This window comes from Lactuca virosa, chromosome 5 (assembly GCF_052849685.1).
Source record: "Lactuca virosa cultivar CGN04683 chromosome 5, Lactuca_virosa_CGN04683_v6, whole genome shotgun sequence".
NCBI lineage: Eukaryota > Viridiplantae > Streptophyta > Magnoliopsida > Asterales > Asteraceae > Lactuca > Lactuca virosa.
Genome location: NC_136430.1, coordinates 53,298,697 through 53,320,454, shown reverse-complemented (window position 1 = coordinate 53,320,454; position 21,758 = coordinate 53,298,697). Strand labels below are relative to the sequence as shown.

At 34.2% G+C, this 21,758-nt stretch overlaps 4 protein-coding genes and 1 pseudogene across 5 annotated transcripts; 2 read left to right on the top strand and 3 right to left on the bottom strand.

Annotated features, from left to right (window-relative positions):
* The first annotated feature begins 1,853 nt into the window (after positions 1-1,853).
* LOC145115201 (transcription factor MYB98-like) lies at positions 1,854-3,519 on the top strand. The gene is made up of 3 exons (XM_079051435.1): positions 1,854-1,961; positions 2,538-2,664; positions 3,058-3,519. Exons 2-3 carry the CDS (start codon positions 2,551-2,553, stop codon positions 3,517-3,519), a joined length of 576 nt encoding a protein of 191 aa, XP_078907561.1. The 5' UTR covers positions 1,854-1,961; positions 2,538-2,550.
* Positions 3,520-3,549: 30 nt separating this feature from the next.
* Positions 3,550-6,427, bottom strand: LOC145115200 (phosphoenolpyruvate/phosphate translocator 1, chloroplastic-like). The gene is made up of 9 exons (XM_079051434.1): positions 5,944-6,427; positions 5,166-5,288; positions 4,916-5,068; positions 4,733-4,818; positions 4,532-4,616; positions 4,325-4,444; positions 4,165-4,233; positions 3,947-4,076; positions 3,550-3,845 (listed from the first exon to the last, which is right to left on the bottom strand). Exons 1-9 carry the CDS (start codon positions 6,325-6,327, stop codon positions 3,769-3,771), a joined length of 1,227 nt encoding a protein of 408 aa, XP_078907560.1. The 5' UTR covers positions 6,328-6,427; the 3' UTR covers positions 3,550-3,768.
* Positions 6,428-8,160: 1,733 nt separating this feature from the next.
* On the bottom strand, positions 8,161-10,859 carry LOC145111257 (mitochondrial dicarboxylate/tricarboxylate transporter DTC-like; annotated as a pseudogene).
* Positions 10,860-12,532: 1,673 nt separating this feature from the next.
* LOC145111066 (uncharacterized) lies at positions 12,533-14,577 on the top strand. The gene is made up of 6 exons (XM_079047370.1): positions 12,533-13,021; positions 13,209-13,322; positions 13,506-13,586; positions 13,703-13,875; positions 13,959-14,055; positions 14,238-14,577. Exons 1-6 carry the CDS (start codon positions 12,722-12,724, stop codon positions 14,346-14,348), a joined length of 876 nt encoding a protein of 291 aa, XP_078903496.1. The 5' UTR covers positions 12,533-12,721; the 3' UTR covers positions 14,349-14,577.
* A 759-nt stretch (positions 14,578-15,336) lies between these two features.
* Positions 15,337-19,791, bottom strand: LOC145114831 (Phox (PX) domain-containing protein). Of its 2 annotated transcripts, none has more exons than XM_079050921.1 (6): positions 19,664-19,791; positions 17,676-19,314; positions 16,623-17,570; positions 16,176-16,401; positions 15,922-16,064; positions 15,337-15,804 (listed from the first exon to the last, which is right to left on the bottom strand). In XM_079050921.1, the coding sequence occupies exons 2-6, from the start codon at positions 19,152-19,154 to the stop codon at positions 15,517-15,519; spliced, it is 3,084 nt and encodes a 1,027-aa protein (XP_078907047.1). In that variant the 5' UTR covers positions 19,155-19,314; positions 19,664-19,791; the 3' UTR covers positions 15,337-15,516. The 2 variants fall into 2 exon arrangements, with proteins under 2 accessions (XP_078907047.1, XP_078907048.1); XM_079050922.1 differs by having other exon boundaries at positions 17,676-19,317; positions 19,664-19,785.
* Between the last annotated feature and the right edge of the window lie 1,967 nt (positions 19,792-21,758).

Sequence of the window (21,758 nt, the reverse complement as noted above, 5' to 3'; positions counted from 1 at the left end):
AGGAGTGTCTTGGAAGGGGTATCAAGATGGTGTAATACACAATTGGTACCACTCCACACGGTAAAGGATGTAGTGGATTCCATCTCTCAATGGGGGGTGTGCAAAAAGAGGAGAAAGATAATCTTAGCTATTTATTATGGAACATTATGGAGTATTTGGAAATCAAGGAACGAAAAGGTCTTCAAGAAAAACCGGCTACCACCGGATAAAGTCACTGATATCATTAAATCAGTGGTTTATCTCTGGGTGAAAAACAGGGAAAAAATTGACAGGCTGAATTGGGCATCATGGTCTCAATGCCCTTTGTTTTTTTGAATATTCTTCCTTTTGCTTTAGTTTACCTGTTTTATTTTGCTTTTGTGTTTGAACTGAACTTTTGTATGCCACTGACTGTGGCTGCTTTTTTTTCCTTCTATTAATATATCTCATTGGACAGTTCCAAAAAAAAAACTACGGATGTAATAAAGAAAATTTGATGTCCATAATTAATTCAAATAAACTGCCGAATGTAACTCTCACCTCATTCAATTCTTGTTAATTAAAGACAATCAATTCGCTATTTTTTAATTGGCTACTATTATAAGCTTTCTCTATCATTTTTATGGACTAAAGGGTATGTTTGTCAATTTAAATAATTGACATGTTCATGAGTCAACTAACAAAGTACAATGGTGTTCATGAAAATACAAACATCCTAATGGCATTTAAGTGTTGATATAAATTCAGGATTTTATTGTCCATAAATAGGAAGAATGCTCCATTTTGGAAAAAATACAGGAAAACATAATTTTGTTTTTATATTTTTTTATTATATACGCGAATCTGAATATTTCTTAATCATATGTTTATATTTTCATAATTTTATCAAATATCACTTATGTCTGATTTTCTTGAAATTAACAAACATGCATGATAAAAAAATGGGATTAATAAACGACAGGGCAACTTATATTTTATATAACTAAAGAGGGTATAAAAATATGATTAATAAGTTTAATAATATCTAGAGAAATATACCGTTATGAATTACAATTGCAAAATAATTTGTTTAAGTTTTTTTAAACTACAAAATAATGTAATTGAAATTTTTTGTTCTAAAGTTGTAAAGCCTCGGTCATTCTTTTTTTTTTTTTTTAAGTCACTTGCTAAATAGTACATGATTATGAGGTTGTTAAAATAATTACATTTCATTCGGTCTTAGACTTAATTAATACACTTAATAGTGGACAGTAAATTTTGGGTCAATAGACGAGACAAAAGTTTAATATCTCGAATATGGTTATAAAGAAAAGGTTTATTGTGTAATTTGACCAATTTAATTTTGGTCATAAGCTAATCCTAGCCATTGGATCAACACAAACATCATTTAATGTTTGCTCTTAATTAATTCCTTACCTATTAAATACCAACAAAAGTAAACAAATTGGAGTTTAACATAAAGAGACAAGATGGACCATCACTCTCTCTAACCTTTGTGTTCATAAGTTCCTCAATGCTCTAATCTCTCCCATGGATCTTATTTCCCAAAATGAAGTTGATTTTTATGTGGACACAAAAGGAGTCTTTCAAGATTTACACCAACTCGACAATCTTTGTCTAGCGGGTTCATCTTTTCATCCGGATTATGCAACCCATGTTGAGGGTTATGACCCGTTTGGGCCATTGTCATATGGGTTAGGTTCAAATGATCTTGAACTGTATCAGTTTAAACCTCTTGAACATGTAAATGATGTTGAAATGGTGATGAATTTAAATAATTGTGACAAAAGCTTCACGGGTTGGGATTTTTCGAACCGTTTGGAATGCCCGATTCAAGATCCGAAACCCATGAGATTCTTTGTGTCAGATGAAGGATCATGTGTCACTGCTGACAATGGAATCGAGAAAGGTAACAGAAAGACGTATAAAGGGAAAAATACGACAAATTCATCCAAAGGACAATGGACTAGAGAAGAAGACAGGTAATGTACTCCAAAGATTACCTAAAGTTTGAATATAAACAGAATCCTTGCTATTGTCGAATGAATTTTACATTAAGAGTTAGAAGTTTAAATTTTCATATTTTTGTGTGTTATTTTCCGTTTCCCTTTAAAAAAGATATAATGTTAACTATTTTTCACAGTTAATTCATAAAACTACCATGATCCTGAGGTGAATGAACCCCACTAATATTATCTCAAAATGCATGTTGTAAAATATGTAAATATATTTCATCGATTCTTGAACTATTGCAAAAAAAAAAAAAAAAAAAAAAAAAAATATGAAAATATGAGGAAATAAACTTAATTTGTCAAACTTGGGGTTTTAACTAATTTCATTTGACATATTAAGTTTATTGATGTATACCTAAAAATATGTGCAATTATAAAAGCTTGAGTTTAAGCTAATTTCATTTGAACATTGAATCCCGATTGGAATATTTATCTAGATCAGTCAATGTTAATATTCAGACACATATTTGTGCCCTATAATGAATTATTAATGGAGAAAACATAGTGAATGCTAATATATGCATGGTTGGTTGAGGAAATATGCAGGATTTTAAAGGAAATGGTGGAGAAATATGGGGTGAGAAAATGGTCATATATCGCTCAGAAGTTGAAAGGAAGGATTGGAAAACAATGCAGGGAGCGATGGCACAATCATCTTCGACCTGACATCAAGGTTTGTTAAATATATGTGGCTGAGTTTAATATTATTTTTTTAATTTTCCAAAAAAAAAAAATAACTTTTTTTCCATAACACTTTTCCAAACTGAATACAGTTTTCCACAACAAATAGACCCTAAAAGACTTGAAGGATGTAGAAACACATGACAATCTTTGGATCAAAACAATTGATATCATGATAGTCATTCACATGTAAATTGCCTAATATCATGTTGTCAAGTTAAGCTTTGCACATGTAAATCATTATAAGGGGTGTTTGGAATTGCTTTTCTTATATCAATTTTTTTTTCTCTAAAAATGTTTATTAACTTAGTTAAAAAAAACGATGTTTGAATTCATTCAAATTAGGTTATTAACAGTGACAAATCTGAAAATGATATATTCGTAGAAGGATTTTTGGACAGAGGAAGAAGATCGAATATTGATTGCAGCACACGCAGAGGTGGGAAACAAATGGTCAGAAATAGCAAAGAAACTTCCAGGAAGAACTGAAAACTCAACTAAAAACCATTGGAACGCAACAAAGAGAAGGCAATACACGAAGCGAAAATGTCGATCAAAATGGCCAAGGCCAAGCCCTATTTTGCAAAACTACATAAAGAGCTTGAATTTACCAAGGGGAAGAATGAATTCAAATCATAGTAATCTCGGGGATGATTTTGATTACAACGAGGTCCCGGAATTCGCCATGGATGAGAAGTTGCTTGAATGGGATAATGATATCGACTCATTGCTTGATGATTTACCTTCCAACTGTAACAATGGTGGTGAGGAGGTGGATTCGTATTTGCAAGGTGATGTGAAGAAGGAAATTGATTTGATGGAGATGATTTCGCAGGTGAATCTTTAATACATATATAGTTATAAATATAATAACTAATGAATGAATAATGATGGGGGGGATTTTCAAATTTCAATGCAATAAAAGGTTGTACATTGTGCTTTGAAAATAGTACTAAACCAATAATGTAAGAAAACATGCACTCAGGGTTTAAAAGAAGATAGGATTTATGTCCCGAAACACAATGTCATCTAAAATACACATAAGCTATTACCCAAAAATCTCATTTCTTTTTTTTTTTTTTATTCGGATTTAAGTTCAAGCAGTTTTGGTTTTGGGCTTTAAGCGCTTCACCTGCGAGTATAGGAAGACTCCAGCAAGAGCAACTCCGGTCCCTGAAAGTTAAATTAAAATTAATGACAATTGTGCATTTTGAGTATAAATCGGAAAAATACAAAAGGGGCTTTATCGTAATTTAACACGAAAGTTAGTTTACCAATGGAGTTGATAGGTGAGACAGGTGTTCGGAAGAAAAGAACAGATGTCACAATCACCACCACACGTTTCACACAGTTGCCAACAGAGTGTGTCACTGGAGATACCCTTTGTAAAATCATATAGGAAACCTGCATCAAGGGTAAAATTGTCTTTTTAAGTTTCTTAAATTAACAAAATGGATTCCTTTTTATACTAAAAGGAATACTAGTTAGTTACCTGCTGATATGCATGGAAGCAGATTGCAGCAAGAAGAGACCTAATGTACACTTGTTTCACGTTCAACCCCTAAAAAGATCAAAGGGAAATAAGCTTATAAATATAAGCCAGAAATAACAAATTAAAAAACAATGTCTACTTTTAATAAATAAATACTCACAGCAGCCTGCAGATACGCGGGAGTAACCCTAACTCCTTCAGTGAAGAAAGTAACAGGAGCCAACAAGAAAAGTGACATGACTGTTATAACTGAGAAGAGGGTAATATTGTCCAATGATTCCTGTGAAAAGATAAACAAGTGAATACACATACAAATACAATCAACAAGTCAAATAATGAACAAAATAAAAGTGTTTGCAGAAAGTACCTCTTTCTTAACCATAAATTTCTTGCTGAGGACATTACGCGATTGATTTGACAAATTGGATGCCATTGCACTCCAAAATCCAGCCCTGTTTACCAAACGCAATGATCAGATTATAGAAATAATGCATGAAATAAAATATATATATAAATATATTTTAGGAAGATGAAAGAAAAATATCAAAAATATATATTCTGTTCTCACCAATTGAATGAGGCCTCAGTCATTGAGGCAAGAGCAACTCCACCAGCAATAGGTAAAAGGGAAGTAACCACCCATGGTGTTGGCATCTGTGGTGTAGGATAGATAATAAAGAATACAGCATTTAATGTGTAGAGATTAGAAGATTGGAATACAAAAGATGTTTGATAATTGATAGAAGCATACCTCTCCTAGAAACATAGCAGACAACACAACTGAGAAAAATGGCTCCATGGCTTTGATTGTGTGAGTAAATGAAACAGCAACTTTTCCAAGACTCATGTTTGTGAAAAGATTGCCTAAGGTGTGTACCATAGCCAGTGGCAGGATTGCTAGAAGCTGAAAGTTAGCAAGTAATAATAAGTATCAGAAAAGATGATGTTAAGAGACAAATATGTTCCTTCATAATGATGATGAATTGATGATGATGATGTACCTGTGCACCACTGATTTTTGGTCGTTTGTGAAGATTTAATGTCCACATCAAAAATACAATGACACTTCCAACAGCAAACTGAACTGTGGTGACAGTTATAGGATTGGGGAAGACTTTCAAAACCTGCATCGAAAAATGTTATTACTTTTCAAGTACACAAGCCGATTAAAGATTGAAAAGAAATCAAATCTCAATGCATCTTTTTCTTTCATGTATGGTATTGCTTCATTTGGTCATATCCTACTGCTACAATTGGAATAAAAAAAATGCACCTATATCCTACCGTGCTGGCCTGCTCTAAGTTCATCAATAAAATTGTAATCAGTAAATTCAAAGTCAAGGATATGCTAAGAAATAATTAAAATGCATATGAACAATGCTAGATAGGAGAAGTTCTAATATTACACAACAAGTTTAAATCACCAAAAATTACCGAATTGAGCTAAGTTTTCCTGTGATGGATCTTTCAAAATAATTAAACCTTGCATGAACAGATTCTACTTAGTTACTACAACTGTAAAAGAACGCGATTAAGAAAACAAACGTATGTATTATTCTATCACACATATAGAAAACTCCGGCCTATAAATCGACAATTTATAAAGCATTTCACATGTATCTAAAAACATGCAGGAATATTATATGCATCGATTGAATCAGAAACCTGCCGTTTGGTACACCATGTGTAATCCAAGCCACAATCTCTTAAGGAACATGACGTATAGAATACAAGAGACTTTAAATAGAAAGACGGTGAAAAACGGAACGAATTACAAACCTGCTTGTTATAGATATTAAAGTAGATATTGAAAAGGTACCAAAGCCCAAACAATGATCCTAGCACAATTGTTTCAGCCAACTTCGACTTCCTCGCAGCCGCCGCCTCAGCGCCGTCGGCACTTTCAGGAACCGACGCAGCTTTAACCTCGAAACCATCAGATTCACGCTCCGGAACCGGCGAGGGAGTTGAAATCCAATCACCTAGCTTCCTAGGTGAAGAGGAACAGCGAATTGAAGGCAATCTACGAGTGGATGAACCATTGATGGAGCCAAAAGTAATCGATGATTTCAAGGGCAACGGAGCATAACCAGTACTCAATCGGTGATTACGAGACTTGAGATTTGAAATCGAATTGGAGAGAGTGAACGAACTGCTCTGCATTTTGCCAGATCTCAGATGTGTGAGCGGGGGTTGGTGAGGGAGTATTGGAGGCTCCGCCGATGTAGTGGAGGGAGATTTGTTGAGGGGAGGGTGGGAGGGGGTTTTGAAGCCGAATTTTTGTTGGGCTATTTTTTTTTCTTTTGTCTTTTTATGTGTTTTTTTATTGGGGATTTTCTTGGGATATCAGATTTGTTATAACTTGGACACAACCAATCGGTTGTTGAGCAATGCCTAAGACTATAATTTTATAAAAATGAATTTCTCTGTGCTTCAATGAAGTGTTTAAATTCAGATTTAGATATTATAATATTTATGTAATAACGAAAACTAAAATTTGATATTTATCTTTTCCTATTATATTAGGAACAGTAACGTTTTTTGGTTTTGGTGTTTGGTCACAAAGGTTTTAAATTTTGGAGTTTTACCACAAAAGTTTTAGATTTTGATAGATTTAGTCCCTATAATTTTATAATTTATATAAAGTTTCATGTGAAGTTTCTTTTTTTATAAAAATAGTCTATATATTTAAGATTTTTGTATGTTGGCAAGTTTGACCCTGTGTATAAAATAAATTATAAAATTTGTCCGCGTAACTTACTGAAAATGTCCTTGTGCAGCTTTTTTTACATAAACGGTCTATGTGTTTAAAATTACAAAAATAATTCCTACCAAATAGAAAATTTGTAGATTACGCCCCTCGTAATATATTGCCATGTATATTATTCACCAGCCTTTTATATTGTTACATATAATATTTTGAGAAAATTATCAAAATGCTTCTAACTCAGCGACATCAGGTATTGTCATCCCTTTTTGAGGTAGAAGGTTCAAGTCTCGTCTGTGATATATGTGGATTTATGAGTAATTTAGGAATAGATTAGATTTACCATTCAAAAAATATTAAAAAAATTATGCAAATCCCCCATACTGTTTAGGTCAATCTATGTGTTTAGTTCATATCTTTTTCTTACTCGAACATTCACGTGATTTGTTTATCTTTCATTTTTGGTTGTGGCTTCACTTGAAATGACCAATATGCTCTTAGGTCATGTTTGACAAACTAGCTTATAAAGTAGTTTATCAATAAACTATCTCAAACTATATTATCAATAAATTATCTCAAACTAGATTATCAATAAGCTAGTTTATAAGTTACTTTATAAACTAAAACAAGCTACTTTTATGGTTTATCAAACGTAATCTACAATAAACTAGTTTACACTACTAGAAAAACAGTCTGTTACGACGCGTAATGCATGTTGTAAAACGCTCAGACGACGTGCAAATGCGTGCCAAAGAAGGCCCTGTCATAACGAGAGACGACACGCTTTTGCGCGTCGTCTATAGACGACGCGCATTTACGACACGCATTTACGACGCACATTTACGACGCACATTTACGACGCACAATGCGTATCAAGGAAGCCCTCTCATAAAGGAAGACGAGACGCATTTGTGTGTCGTAACCTTACGACGCACGTTTAAGACACGCATTGCGTATCATTAAAGCCCCTGTCATAAATGAAGATGACACGCATTTGCGTGTCATAAACTTCAGCAACCATTTACGATATACATTTACGACGCGTCTTTACGATACTCATTAAAAGTCTCATAATACAAAATAAAATACCATAAACAAGAAAGATAATTCATTGCACTAATATGTCAAATACAAATAATTATTCCCATAGTAAGTAAATGTAACACATTGCTAATATTACATAATATTTATTATAGAAAAACAAAACATGTACAACATTAAAAGGAACCCATGAGTAAGTTCTCGTTTGACAATCTCCATGGCAGCTTTAAGCCTTGCAACTTCACCACTTAAAGATGCATCAACTCATCCAGTGTCGACTCTTTTTCTACAAGTTTCTTGCACTTGGAGATATAAAATGAGTTATCTTGTTAACAAAAAGTAAATTCTGTTTTTTTCAACTCAAATAAATTAAGTATGCTACTATTTCTTGCATTTTAACCAAAAAAGGCCTAAATGCATGAAATAACAACTTATTTTGCAAGAAATAGCAAAGTACATTGTTATTTCCTGCACTTAGCCAATGTCTCCAATAGCAGAGGTGTCTGAAACTGTTGTTTTTGTGGTTTATAATATGGAAATGGTGGAATATGAAAAGAAAATTTGTGTATTACATCAAAAAAAATTCTACTTATAGTAATTGTTTTGTGAAATATCTAAAATGCCCTTCTAGAAAGAATAGAAGAAAGAATCTTATGATCCAAAGTCAAAACCCTTTGACTGAATAACGCTTTAAAGTATGTTAAATAAACCATACTTAACTCGAATAGAAACCCCGCCAACTTAATATTCAAATTTATATTAGTAAGATAATTTCCACATGCATGCTAATATGAATTATGAAATGTAAAATAGCTTTATAACATACCAAATTCATCAAGAAGGGCATCATAGTCATAACTTGTTGCAATAAATGGGCCACCTGCAGTTCGTCCAAAATTTGTTCCTCCATGATACTGCAAAATCAAAATACAACAAAAGAATTAATTTCAATGTGATATTATCAAGTAATGAAGAATTAAGAAATAATATTACAAGAAAAACACTATTATTTACCATATAGTAATTAATAAAAGATCCACCACTTTGAATAAATTTAGCAACTGAACATGCCAAATCTTTAGCTGGTCTATAATGAACTGCACCTCCAAACTCAGTGAACCTACATTTTATATAAATTAAATCAACCAATAAAATTGCAAAAATATAAAAATTATAAATACAATCAGGTCGGGTCACTTACAAATGGATCGGGGGCATCATCTTGTGTACATGACCCATGGAACTCCGGTTCCTAGACCCACCTCCATAGAAGCCCATTTTGTATACTGGAAACCTTGTGTAGAATCTAAAAGGTCCTCTAGCTTTGAGTGTTTTCATGGCACAATCTAGAGATCCTGTATACGGGTATTTCCTTGTAGCATCAGGTTGCATCTTCTGTATTTGTATTTTCACAAAGTCAAAGGGTAAACTACATGCAGCAGCAAAGAACCCTGATATAGAACTTGCCCCTGAAATCATTCCCAAAATTAAAAAATCATCCAGTTCTGTTTTAGTAGTTTTATTACAGTTTTATGGTTTTATGGTTTTGTGATTTGATCTTACCTACAATTGTAGTTGCTTCATAAAACCAAGATTGTCTTTGAAGAACTCAACACTTTGATCATAGGAAGCAAGCATGCCCATGTTCAATGCCATTGCCCTAACCACAGTGGGACCAACACCTTTCCAGATAGCTAAAACTCCTTCATCTGCTGTGATTTTGTAGAGGGCATGGAATACGTTTGTGTAGTTACTACGTTGGGCTGGCATCAGCTTGCATACGGATGAGTGCCAGCTCAGCAGGGCTTCCTACACAGGCTCCGATTGCACCAGCTGTCAGTCCGCAAAGAGATTTTTGATATAAAGGTAGTGGCTTTCCATCGTTGGCTTCAAGTTCCTTGTTTGTCAGAATCCTATCAAGTAATTAAAGAGTCACATAAACAACCAAAAACAATAAATCTGTGTTTTTTTGGTTAATGAACCATTAATGGTGTACCTGAATGTACCAAGTCTGGTTGTTGTGTATGTAGCTTGTCTAAGTAATCCATCAGAAAGAACTTGTTTAAAACAATTTGTTGCATGTAGCTTGTCTAAACAATCAGAAAGAACATGTTCAAAACAATCTGTTCACATCCACGGGTACCCAAATCCGCAGGTCAAATTTGCATCCCTACAAATCTAAGCATTAGATCATTTGAAATTATCAGATCAATAGAGACACAGAAGAGGACAAACATTATAGAAGGCACCGACTCCCTCATTCTTCAGCATAGTCTTTGTCACATCGCTTGCAGATCATTGACCCAATTGAATTCTCAGCTATAAATACCAAATCATGTAAACGAAATTAGATCAAGCATAATATACAGTTCAGATCAAATAAATGGTTATAAGAAGATTTGATTGATTCATCGTGAGACAAGCAATCAGGTCAACATGCTACAATATCAAATAATGTGTGTAGCACAGCACAATCACACACGGATGCTGCAAGATCAAATAATGCACTTGATCAGATTCTTCTCAAGCATCAGATGGTAGTCGCGTGTACGCGGTCAAATCCCCGTATTTTGGTTTGCGATTGAGAATGCCCCGCGTACATATGAGTATGCCTCGCGTACTCGGCTGGTTTGTTGAGTTTGACCAATTTTGACCAAAGGGTAATTCAGGTAATTTGATATTAATTTTAAGTTGGGCAATATTTTGAATAATAGGTGTTGGGTAGAGCCGATTTTCGGAGCAGGGATTTATTCAGTTTTTGTTCGGACTAAGAGGTGAGTTTTCCTCACTGTACTCGTAGGGTCAAAGGCACCAATTTCGGCCTATTAGATTATGTATCCTGGTTATAGGATATTGTTATGATAGTATATGATCGATTAGTAGATCTGTATAGTTATTTGCATTTGTTGGTTCTGTGTTTATGTTGGTTTGTTACATATGTCGACATATTGTGGTTGGGTTGAGGCGGTCATGCTTTGTGCTGAAGGCCAAGACACCCAAGGCGGTACAAATAGGCTGTAGGCCCTGCGAGACGGTCCAGTCAAGCCAAAGGCCCATAGAGCAGTCCAGATAGTTTGTAGGCCCTGCGAGGCGGTCCAGTCAGGCTAAAGGCTCATTTTTCATGCTCTGTTTGTTATGTTGTGTGATGGTACTTTGGGGGAACTCACTAAGCCTTGGCTTACAATTTTAGTTTATTGTTTCAGGTACTTCTGAGGATCGTGGGAAAACGAATGTCTGATCGTGCACATCTTCCTAATTCCATGATATTGATTTTTGGGACACTGTGATATGACTTTACTTTTGAAACAATGGTTCTTTTGGTAAACAATGATGGTTAATGGTTGTTTTTGAAAATTTTAAATTTTTATGATTTTTGGAGTGTTACACATAACTTCTAACACTAGTAAGATCTAGAGAGATAATCATCAAGTTCAGAACTTTATACCTCCTGGGGGTTGCTCAAGAAGTGTACAACTCAGATCTACAAAGCTTGGAGTTCCTTCCTTGCTTTCCAATGGCTTCCTTCATTCTACAATGGACACCAAACACCAAAAATGAGCTCAAAACACCACAAATGGAGATTAGGGTTTGAAAGGGACGAAGAAGGCAATGGAGGTTGATGAGGGAAAAAGTCTTGGGAGTTAATGATGCTTAAATATGGCTCAAACCCTAAAAATTAGGGTTTTCACCAACAACGACTACTACGTCGTGACACCTATTGCCACGCCGTGGTGGTCCATTAAAAGCCCGCGACCCAAACAACATTGACACGTCGTGGTGAGACTCCCTACGTCGTGGCCACATAGAATAATGTTTGACATTAGAAAATTAAATTCCTACTTGGAACGAGTGTTACATGAGATCAACTGTGTAGCTCGCGCAAGTCAGTATAAACATCCTCCCTGATCAATGACACCTCCAACTGTGTTTGGAGGAGGTTGATGACCATGTCTTCTTCCCTGACTCCATTAGACCCGTTCTCTTCCAAATGACGACGACCGCTGAAGGACCATCTGGTAGGGGGGATGGGAGTGACGACATGTTCTTATCAATTAGGGTATGAACTAAAATACATAGAAAATGTAAGAAACTTTGGAATTTTGCCATTTTAGGGCACTAGATTGTGTTTATATACGAAGGCGGTTATGGATAGCGTTGATTTGGGCCCTACGATTCATACATAATACGACGTCGTTCGGTTAAATGGTCACAATTACGTGGTTGTCATGTCATGTCTGATGTGTCAAATACTATGGATGTGACAAACAAACTGGTTAAAACAAGTCTAATTGACTAAATTGATAAGTTGCAAACGAGTTCATTTCCTCATAAAGTCACGTAAATAGTTTAAGGATTAAAAAGATCAACCCTAGAAAGTTCGTAGGATATTTGTTTAATTTCTTAAACAAATTAAATAGGAGTTAGCAAAAATTATAGAATGTATAGAAGAAATATACAAATTCAGCCAACTAAAACAATGAAAAATACGTCAAATATATTAATTCTACTATGCTCAATTGTTGTTTTTATAAAATATAATTTAAAAAACATATTTGTAAAAGTATATAAATATAAATATTGAGAGCAAACGGATACGAGAATTTGTGTGTGATTTGGACCGAAAATCCATTATCCATTCATCAATCAATAACAAATATCATATATTCCAACCCGTCCTCGCCATATATTCTTCTTCTCTCCCGTTTCTCCGATCTTTGCGGATCCCTATTCGTCCTCACAAAAAATCTTTTTATTTTCCAGAAAAACAATCGAATCAAGGAAGGGATTGCACTAATTTCAGTAGAAAATATGCATTCGATGAGCTTAAAGTTGTTTGTCGATTTTAATGATGTCAAATCGAGGCATACGACGCCAGGTCAGGTTAGTTTTGGTGCCGGAGAATCTCCGGTTAGGTTGAGTTTTGGAGATCAAGGGAGGAGGAGTTGTAGAATTATTGCGCATGCTTCGGAGAGAGATGGTGGTGCTGGTGCCGGAGCTGAGGCTGGTGGAGCAGAGAGTCAGAGTCAGCAGAATAAGAGTTCGTTTTTCGCACGGAGTCAAACCTATGCTTTGATGAAACAGCAAATGGAACTTGCCGCCAAGTCTGAGGTTAGGTTTTTGTTTATTTCTACAATTGATTTTGCGTGTATGAAATTCTCAGTCCGATTAATGCTTTCCATACTTGATTTGGTTGAGGAGTGATGGAAAATGTATTTTTGCTTAATCAATTCGACAATTGGGGTTGTTTACACTAATAATAACTGAAAATGTTGATATAAATGTAATACATCTGTAGAATTTCGAAGAGGCTGCTAGGCTTCGTGATTCTTTGAAATCATTCGAAGAGGAGGAACCAGTTCTACGTCTACGAGGTTTGATGAGAGAAGCCATTGCAAACGAGAAATTTGAGGTACTATTTTATTATTATTATTTTTTCTGATTTACTGGTTGCTTTACTCACAAAAACAAAGTATCATCATACAAATTTAAGCTTTTCCACTTGGACATAAGTTTGGGTATATACGATTACAGTTTACAAAGGAAAGCTGTTGAAAGTGCTTTAACTACAATTTCTCCTATTATGCTCTTTTAGGATGCAGCAAGATATCGTGATCAGATCAAAGAAATTGCTCCTCACTATCTATTGAAATGTTCAAGTGATGCTACAACTTTGGTACTCGTTTACTTTCTTTAGAATCATTGCTTTAGAATGCTGAAAGCTTCTGTATCATTATATTTAAAGTGTAGCTCATGGGAGTGTGACAAAAAAAAAATGATCAATTATTTCAGGGGATTAGGGTTCAAGTTAGGAGTGTGTACATTGAAGGGCGCAGCCAACCTTTGAGAGGCCAATACTTTTTTGCTTACAGAATAAGAATTACTAATAATTCGAATCGTCCTGTTCAACTTCTCAAAAGGCACTGGATAATTACCAATGCTAATGAGAAATCTGAGGATGTTTGGTATTGATCCTTATACACTGTCATATACTATAACTCATTAACCAAGTTATTATATTTCTGATTTATTCTTACTTTGATTATAGGGGTATTGGAGTTATCGGTGAACAGCCGGTTATTCTTCCTAATAATAGTTTTGAATATTCATCAGCATGTCCTTTAACTACTCCTAGTGGGAGAATGGTGAGTATCCATTTGTTTTGTATTTGGATGAGATTTGCTATAAGTGGATAGATTTTGAAAATAGAATGTTATAATAAGAAGAAATGGAATTCAGATGCTATAATAATAATAATAAAAATGAATAGAACTACGTTGCTATTTCTTGCATTTATGTACAATATCTGAATCTGATGACATGGCAGGAAGGGGACTTTGAAATGAAGCATATTGATAAAGTAGAATCAAAGACATTCAATGTGGCTGTTGCCCCTTTTGCTCTTTCAACGTTTGGTGATGCTACTGATAGTATTTGAGGTAGTAAACATCTTAATATCATATTCTACTCTTCTTATATCCTTGTAGAAGGTAGTAAATATCTGGCAAATGTTGGATATAAGAATTTTGTTTCAAGAACTCAACTCTAGAGCTACTTGTATAGATTTTCAGATTTTAAAGTTTTGGAAGTTTGAAATTCGGAAATTGTGTATTCTTGTAATCATGAATCACAGGCAAAAACATTAAAATTGATGTTTGTTGTGACAATACTTGAAACATTAGCATACAGAGCTTTTGTGGATACTTGTAGGTGACACATTTGAAGGAATTTTTGTACCTTTCTTTAAGATATATTTTTCAGAAAAAACGTATCTATTCTCTCTAGGTCAATTTAAACTTAAGTTATGTTGCATACAAATTGCATTGGAACAAATTATTATGCAAATTTTGGGGGAAAAAAACTCATGGCAATAATATTATATGTAAACAAATATGATTTAAGTTATGCGTTTACCTAACAATGATGTGTTTGTTATGTTCTATTTGCAAATGAAAAAAAAAACATAAATAAATCAGTAAAAATGATAAAATAAAAGGTTAACAAAATGATGTTAACATCTATCACAAAATAAACACATGTCGTGACATGACATCAATATTTCACAAATTTTTAAAATTTTCTTATGTCGTAGCGACCTCTCATATTACAAATTTACATTTTTATTATTATTTATTTATTTTGCAAAATGCCAAAGCAAATGTTTAACACACGATTTTCGGATTTTGATCATATTATTCAAAATCACTGAAGCATGTGACGTCTTGAAATCTTTCTTTAATATAATTTAGATTACTATTTTAATTGCAAAGTCAATCATACCATATGCAATATGTAATATGTAATTACATATAAAATTCACAAGAATGTGAATGGATCAAAACAAATTTAGCCCGTACAAATCCATCCTAGAAACATATCCATTTTACCAGAAATGAGACCTTTTAACACTTTTCCAAACCCAAATATGAATCTAACAAGGAGCAAAAAAGACTTTTCACTCATTTCCAACCATTTACAAGCCAATCCTTACAATAAAAAATAAGGGGTATAAGTATAACAAGAGTTTCCCAAATAATAAGTTGAATCGGTGAATCAAAATATTTGGTAAAAAGAAAGAAGTAAACAAAATTTCACAAAGAAATCAATCAGCGGGAAGAGCTGGGTAACGAACCCATAGGTATTACAGTATCATTGTCGTTATGGCCCCAAAATTTTGAAGAACTGGCCTTGGATAACAGCCCTGACAAGAATCCTATTGAAGACTTTGATTCCGTATCTTGTTGCACCAAGTTGTTTGGAGGGGCAGGAACGTCATTTGTGCTCCTTATGGACCTTGTTCCAAGATGTACACCACATGGGCAAGTATCCGTTTTCTTGAAGCAAGCCTTGTGATAAACCAATTCGCAAGATTTACACCTCTCAACCTCACCTTCCTGTAAATGCAAAACCCCATTTGTCAAGCATCACATAACAGATTGTTGAAAAGATGGTCACATGGTGATTAATAAATAGGCAGCCGTATTAGAAAAAGATTTTGATAGAAGGTTTACCTGAAAAGGGAAAATGAGAGAAGATGGATCATCACATGCTTGTCGAGCACCACAAGGGACACCCACATCATAACATATCAAACACTCATCCGTAATATGATCCACTATTTTCTTGGATATAGTTTCCACCATCACCGGTAATGCTGCAAACACAATTTACAACCATCAAAAAAAAAAAAAAAAATATATATATATATATATATATATATATATATATATATATATATGGCAAAAACAGTAGGCAGCTAACCAACCTGAAAATATCCCTTTGGAAAGATCAACAAGGTCTTTGAGAGCAAAAAAGTCGCTGCTTTCAAGAATATATCTCCTGGATCCAACTCCTTTGTATATTGACCTACGAAATGGGCAACGAACATATGGCAACATTCGCCCGATTCTTTTTCTCACATTTATAACATGTTGTAGAGGTGGAACTTTTGAGAACAAAAACGGATTCACAGCACTCACACAAAGCATTGGCTGAAAAAATAAATGATATTCATACATCAACAAGAATCAGGGTCTGTTAATGTTTCCTTTTTTACTTAATGGGTTAGGTTAAGCCAAAATACATGGCTTAACTAATGTATCAAGACACAAAAAAAGCATTAACTACTTTACTCATACAAGACCTAATGGGAAATAAAAAGAAAGAGAAATATATAAAAATAAGAACAGCATAAGTTAAAATGCCAAATTACCTTGTCATGTGTAGAATCAAGATATGATTTAGCCAGCTGGGACACCGGATACGCTGTAAAATCCCACCAATGCAAAACTCTCGCAGGCAAAATAGCAGTTTCATTTAAATGACAATTCGAACAAAACACCTGCCCACTATATTCACAAACACGAGGCTTCCCCCACCCAAGTGTCTGTACAAATTCCCATAATCTAGTTTTTCCATCATCAAAGTGTTTATGGCATCCTGCACATGTATAATGTTGTGCTTCTAACATCTGTCTCATCGATTTATGAGGCCTGATTTCAACAATAAGTGATATCGATTGCCCCAAATTTTGTGAATGAGAAACAGGTGAAATTGGACTGTTATTTGGTGGGGAAAGAAACCATATTATGGAAGCAGGAAGACTTGATGAAAACTTGGAGTTCAAAATAGACTGTAAGCATTCTTGAATGAGAACGCTTCTTTCTGACACGACACCTGGCGAGACGTTCCCGAAGTATTTTCTTGATTCCCGGTCAACCGTTGACCAAGGAGAAGGGAGTTCCCATCCTTTGTTGGAAAATGATGTTTTTAATCGGCGATAAAGAGTGAAAAAATCACGGTATCTTCGTTCGACTTCCCATTGGTGGGGCCCGCTATATACGCGTAATTTGTAGACTGTGTATTCCTTCACTCCGACTAATCTTTCACCGAGTGACACGTCACCCTTTTTTTGACTTGCGCCGATTACTTGGATTCCATCGATTTTGTAAGGATTTTGGAGAAAAGAGGGAGAGCTGTTGAGAGTTGAAGTTGAAGCGGTTGAGCTACCGTCTCTTGAAGGGAGAGAAACATTGGAATGGGAATGATGATTCCGACCACGGTTGAATCTGGCTGCGGGAGACTCGCCAGAATCGAGTAGGATCTCTTCCATTTCGTAGACAACTTCATCATAGAATTCATTCAGCTCATAGCTTTCTGCCTGCAAAGTGTGGTTTTGTGTTGGTAAAAAGGGCCAAATATCACAACACAAAGAAAGAAAAAAAAAATGAAGACTGGTTAATACAGAATGAAGATCATAACTAACCTTACTTGCCATTTCAAGATCTTCAGGAACATCTAAAGGAGCTGGAGTAACATTTTGTCTTTTCTCCACATTAATAGTTGGCAATGATGGCAGTGAATAAGGCTTATGGTCTTTGGGGATTTCAGCTACATGATCTTCAACATCTTGTGTCAAACCCAAGGAAACATCACCAAATGTACGATTGTGTGTTGTTTCACTTGATTTTGTAACTTCAGGCTTCCTAGGCGACACATCCATCAAAGGAACCTTCTCCACTCGAGTAACCTCTTCCATCTTGAATTGATTGATGTCTTCTGCTTGTTTACCAATGGCTACTGTATCTTCCTCATGCTTCAAGAGATCAATATGGCTCATAGAATGAGTCATGGAATATGTTGGTGAGTCACAGGAAACATCAATCTCATTGTCCACATGAAGGTCTTTCACATATTCTTGTTTCTGTCTATAAGTGGATTTTGAGGTGTGTCCTTCACTTTGAATTCCATTTTGGTTGTGTCCTTGAATTTCATCTATGACAAATAAATCTTGAGGGGTTTCCATGGTTTCTTGAGTGAAATCATTCCAATCATCTGCACCATATGCTATTGATGATGTCATAAACAATGCATCATCACTATTACTTTTCTTCTCCGGTGAATAATGGACATAACCTCTAGGAGGCAACCCACCAGCTTGTTCCTCATTATCTGAACCATAGCCATACATAGAACCTTCAGATTCTGAGTGTTCTAAATGAGACGAGATTTCCCCTTCAGAACATTCATCCAAGTGTTTTCCACCTTCAAATACATTGTTGACCTGATCAACACCCATAAAAGACTCAGAACCTTCTTCCACCCCTACATTTTCCATGTGTTTCTCCATTGTTTCTGCACTTAAAGATTTATCAGTGGAAGTACTTGGCATTCTTTTGGAGCTAATGTTGTCTTTCCACATATGGACACCTCCTTCATCTGGCAGATCATCCATTTCATCATATAAATGCATTTCATTTTCCATTGTCATCAACCTTTGTTCCAAATTTCCATTGTTTCTCTCCTTTGAACCTGTAATTACATCATGTGAATCGCTTCTCTGACCATAATTGCCTAATTTGCCAAAAGCTAAAGAACTCTTACTCTCAAATTTTCTTTCAAACTTCCCACCCAAACTGAAACTCTCCAGACTACCTACATCCCCAACTCTGGGACTTCTGACAGATCCGAAATCAGAATCAGTGAAGTCCTGAAATGTACCAACAGAGCCACACAAACTAGGTGTACCCATTGCAGAGTTAGCACTACAGTATCTATCAAACTCTGATTCTCCACATGATGAGTAACGTGATGAAACTGGTGATACATCGTTATTTCTATCCAATAGTTGCTGGTTTGAAACTTTACAGGTTAACCCCTTGCCATCAAGTTTATCATCATTCAAGCACACGCCTTCAGGAAGAGTTTCACTACCCCCCTCTCCCTCTCCCTCTCCATTCATCATCCTATTATAGGCAGAGACTTATCAAAGACATGTGAATAATAAACTAACAGCACCGCATCTTTCAGTTAATATCGCCAGATGGTAAAAGCAATCAACTAACGACTCCTTTCTTCTCACCAGAGAAGAGATTGCATCTACTTTACAGCTTTCCCGCCTTGACCTTCTTACACCACAGAAGTTCTAAATCAGTATCATCAAATTGATCGAGAAAAACTAAAATCACAAGCTGAAACTAGAAAAAAATCAGAGGATCCAGATCAAATGACCCTTAATCTACTGACCATAACGATTTGATTTGATTTGACTTAAAACTTTGAGAATTAATTGATCGTGAAACAATTCGTTACTTCAAATCATGAAAGTGAATTACAATCGGAAAATTGAATTGACGGGTAAGGCAGGGTGCTAATTACGAGGAATAGGGTTATTAATACTTATAAATTTATGGTGAAGAATCATCAAAACACAAAGATCGTATAGTTGAATCCAGAAAGAGATAGAAAGCGGACCTTGTCGGGTTAATCAAGTAACGGCAGGGTGAGAGTGAATGAGAGGAACTCAACCCCAACAATGGTGTTCTTCGAGTTGAGATACGAACGATGCTATTGTTGTTGGCTGGTTTCTCACGTGTTTTCACCACAAATTAATATAAACAGGCCGATAGATCAACAGCTTTGACATTTTAATTAATTACTAATATTTAATTATTTATAAATTTGGATGGTTTGTTTTAGTTAAATTGATACATAATTCATTAATTTTTACTTTTTTTTTAATCGAAATCAGAAAAAGACGAATATAACCAAAAATTAAAAATTATTTTTCAAAATTTAGCCAAAAATTAAAAAGTTATCCGTATTAGCCATTTTCGAAGGTGTCCGATGAAAAATAGGTTAATGGACTGCAAAATTAGATAATTGTGTTAATGGACCCTAAGTGATCTTGTATTTTTTTCATTTAATTTGATACCATGTATTTTTATTTTTATCAATTTAATACTTTATTCTGACAATATAAGACATTATATGCTGTGAAAATAATCTTCAAAGATGACTATCACAAAAATCTTTAAAAAAAATGTCTTTTTGACAAAAAAAATCATGAACGACAATTTCACAATTCTTGACCTAGAGGTGCACAAACTTTTTTTTTTCAAACCGAACCGGTTCGGTTCAGCTCAAATAAATCAACACCGGTTCGGTTTCAAACAGGTTCCGTCATAAATAAAATCAAACCTATCTAAATCGGTTCCAAACCGGTTCATACGTTACTAAACCGGTTACAAGGACTATAATCTCGAACATGAGCAAACTGACGGTTCGGTTCTTGAATTGGATCAATTAATAATGAATTGATTTAACTTTAAACCGGTTTTGTCATAAAAAAAACCCGAACCTATCTAAACCGGCGGTTCCAAATTGGTTGATACGTTACTAAACCGATTCTAAATCGTTTACAAGGACTACAATCTCGAACGGTGCAAACCGACAGTTTGGTTCCTGAATTAGATCAATTCATAGTGAACTGGTTTACCGGTTTTTTGGGTGGTTGAACTTGTGAACCGTTTTTTTTTTTTTTTTGTGCAAGTCTATCTTGGCCTACAAAGTTATTGTTTTTATTTTTGCATTTTTCACAGTAGTTAAACTTATGATCTTCAAAACGAAGTTGATTTTGGCAATTTCACATATTTGATAACTATTTCTTAAGAAAGACCTACAAAAACTTTTACCTAGTTGGGAAATCCTTAATTTTTTGCTAAATCTTGAAGAAAAGCTTAGTATTTTTGCTTACATTTGTCTTTTTCTCCTAAAAGATAATTATATATTTTTTATAATATTATCATTTTTAAAAGTTAAAAATATTTTTAGTATAATCAATTGAAGTGATATAATCATTAAGTTTTCTTTATTTTTATTCTAGAGTTATTATAATTCTTTAATAATCTAATTAAATTTTTTGTTTTTCTATATTGTTTTTTGTTTTTATTATTATTTATTTATTTATTTTGTATTTTCCGTCTCTATTTCACCATTTTCATATCCAACAATGTATGTAAGACAATTTTAAGTATAGTTGAGTGAATTTCATGTTATAACATATATATTTAATGAAGTTTACAAACTTGCACACATATTTCAAACTTATACATAAATTTTGCTTATAACTCTTTAAAATTTAAAATATTTTTAGTATAATCAATTGAAGTTATATAAATCATTAAATTTTCTTTATTTTTAGTTTTTTACTCAAGAGTTATTATAATTCTTTAATAATCTAATTAGATTTTTTGTTTTTCTATGTTGTTTTTTGTTATTATTATTATTATTATTATTATTTATTTTTTTGTATTTTCCGTCTGTATTTCACCATTTTCATATCCAACAATGTATGTAAGACAACTTTAAGTATAGTTGAGTGAATTTCATGTTATAACATATATATTTAATGAAGTTTACAAACTTGAACACATATTTCAAACTTATACATAAATTTTGCTTATTTAGGAAAATACAACCTTTTTTCCGTCTGTATTTCACCATTTTCATATCCAACAATGTATGGAACCCAAGACTTCCTTATTAGTGACTCTTGTTAGACACCTTA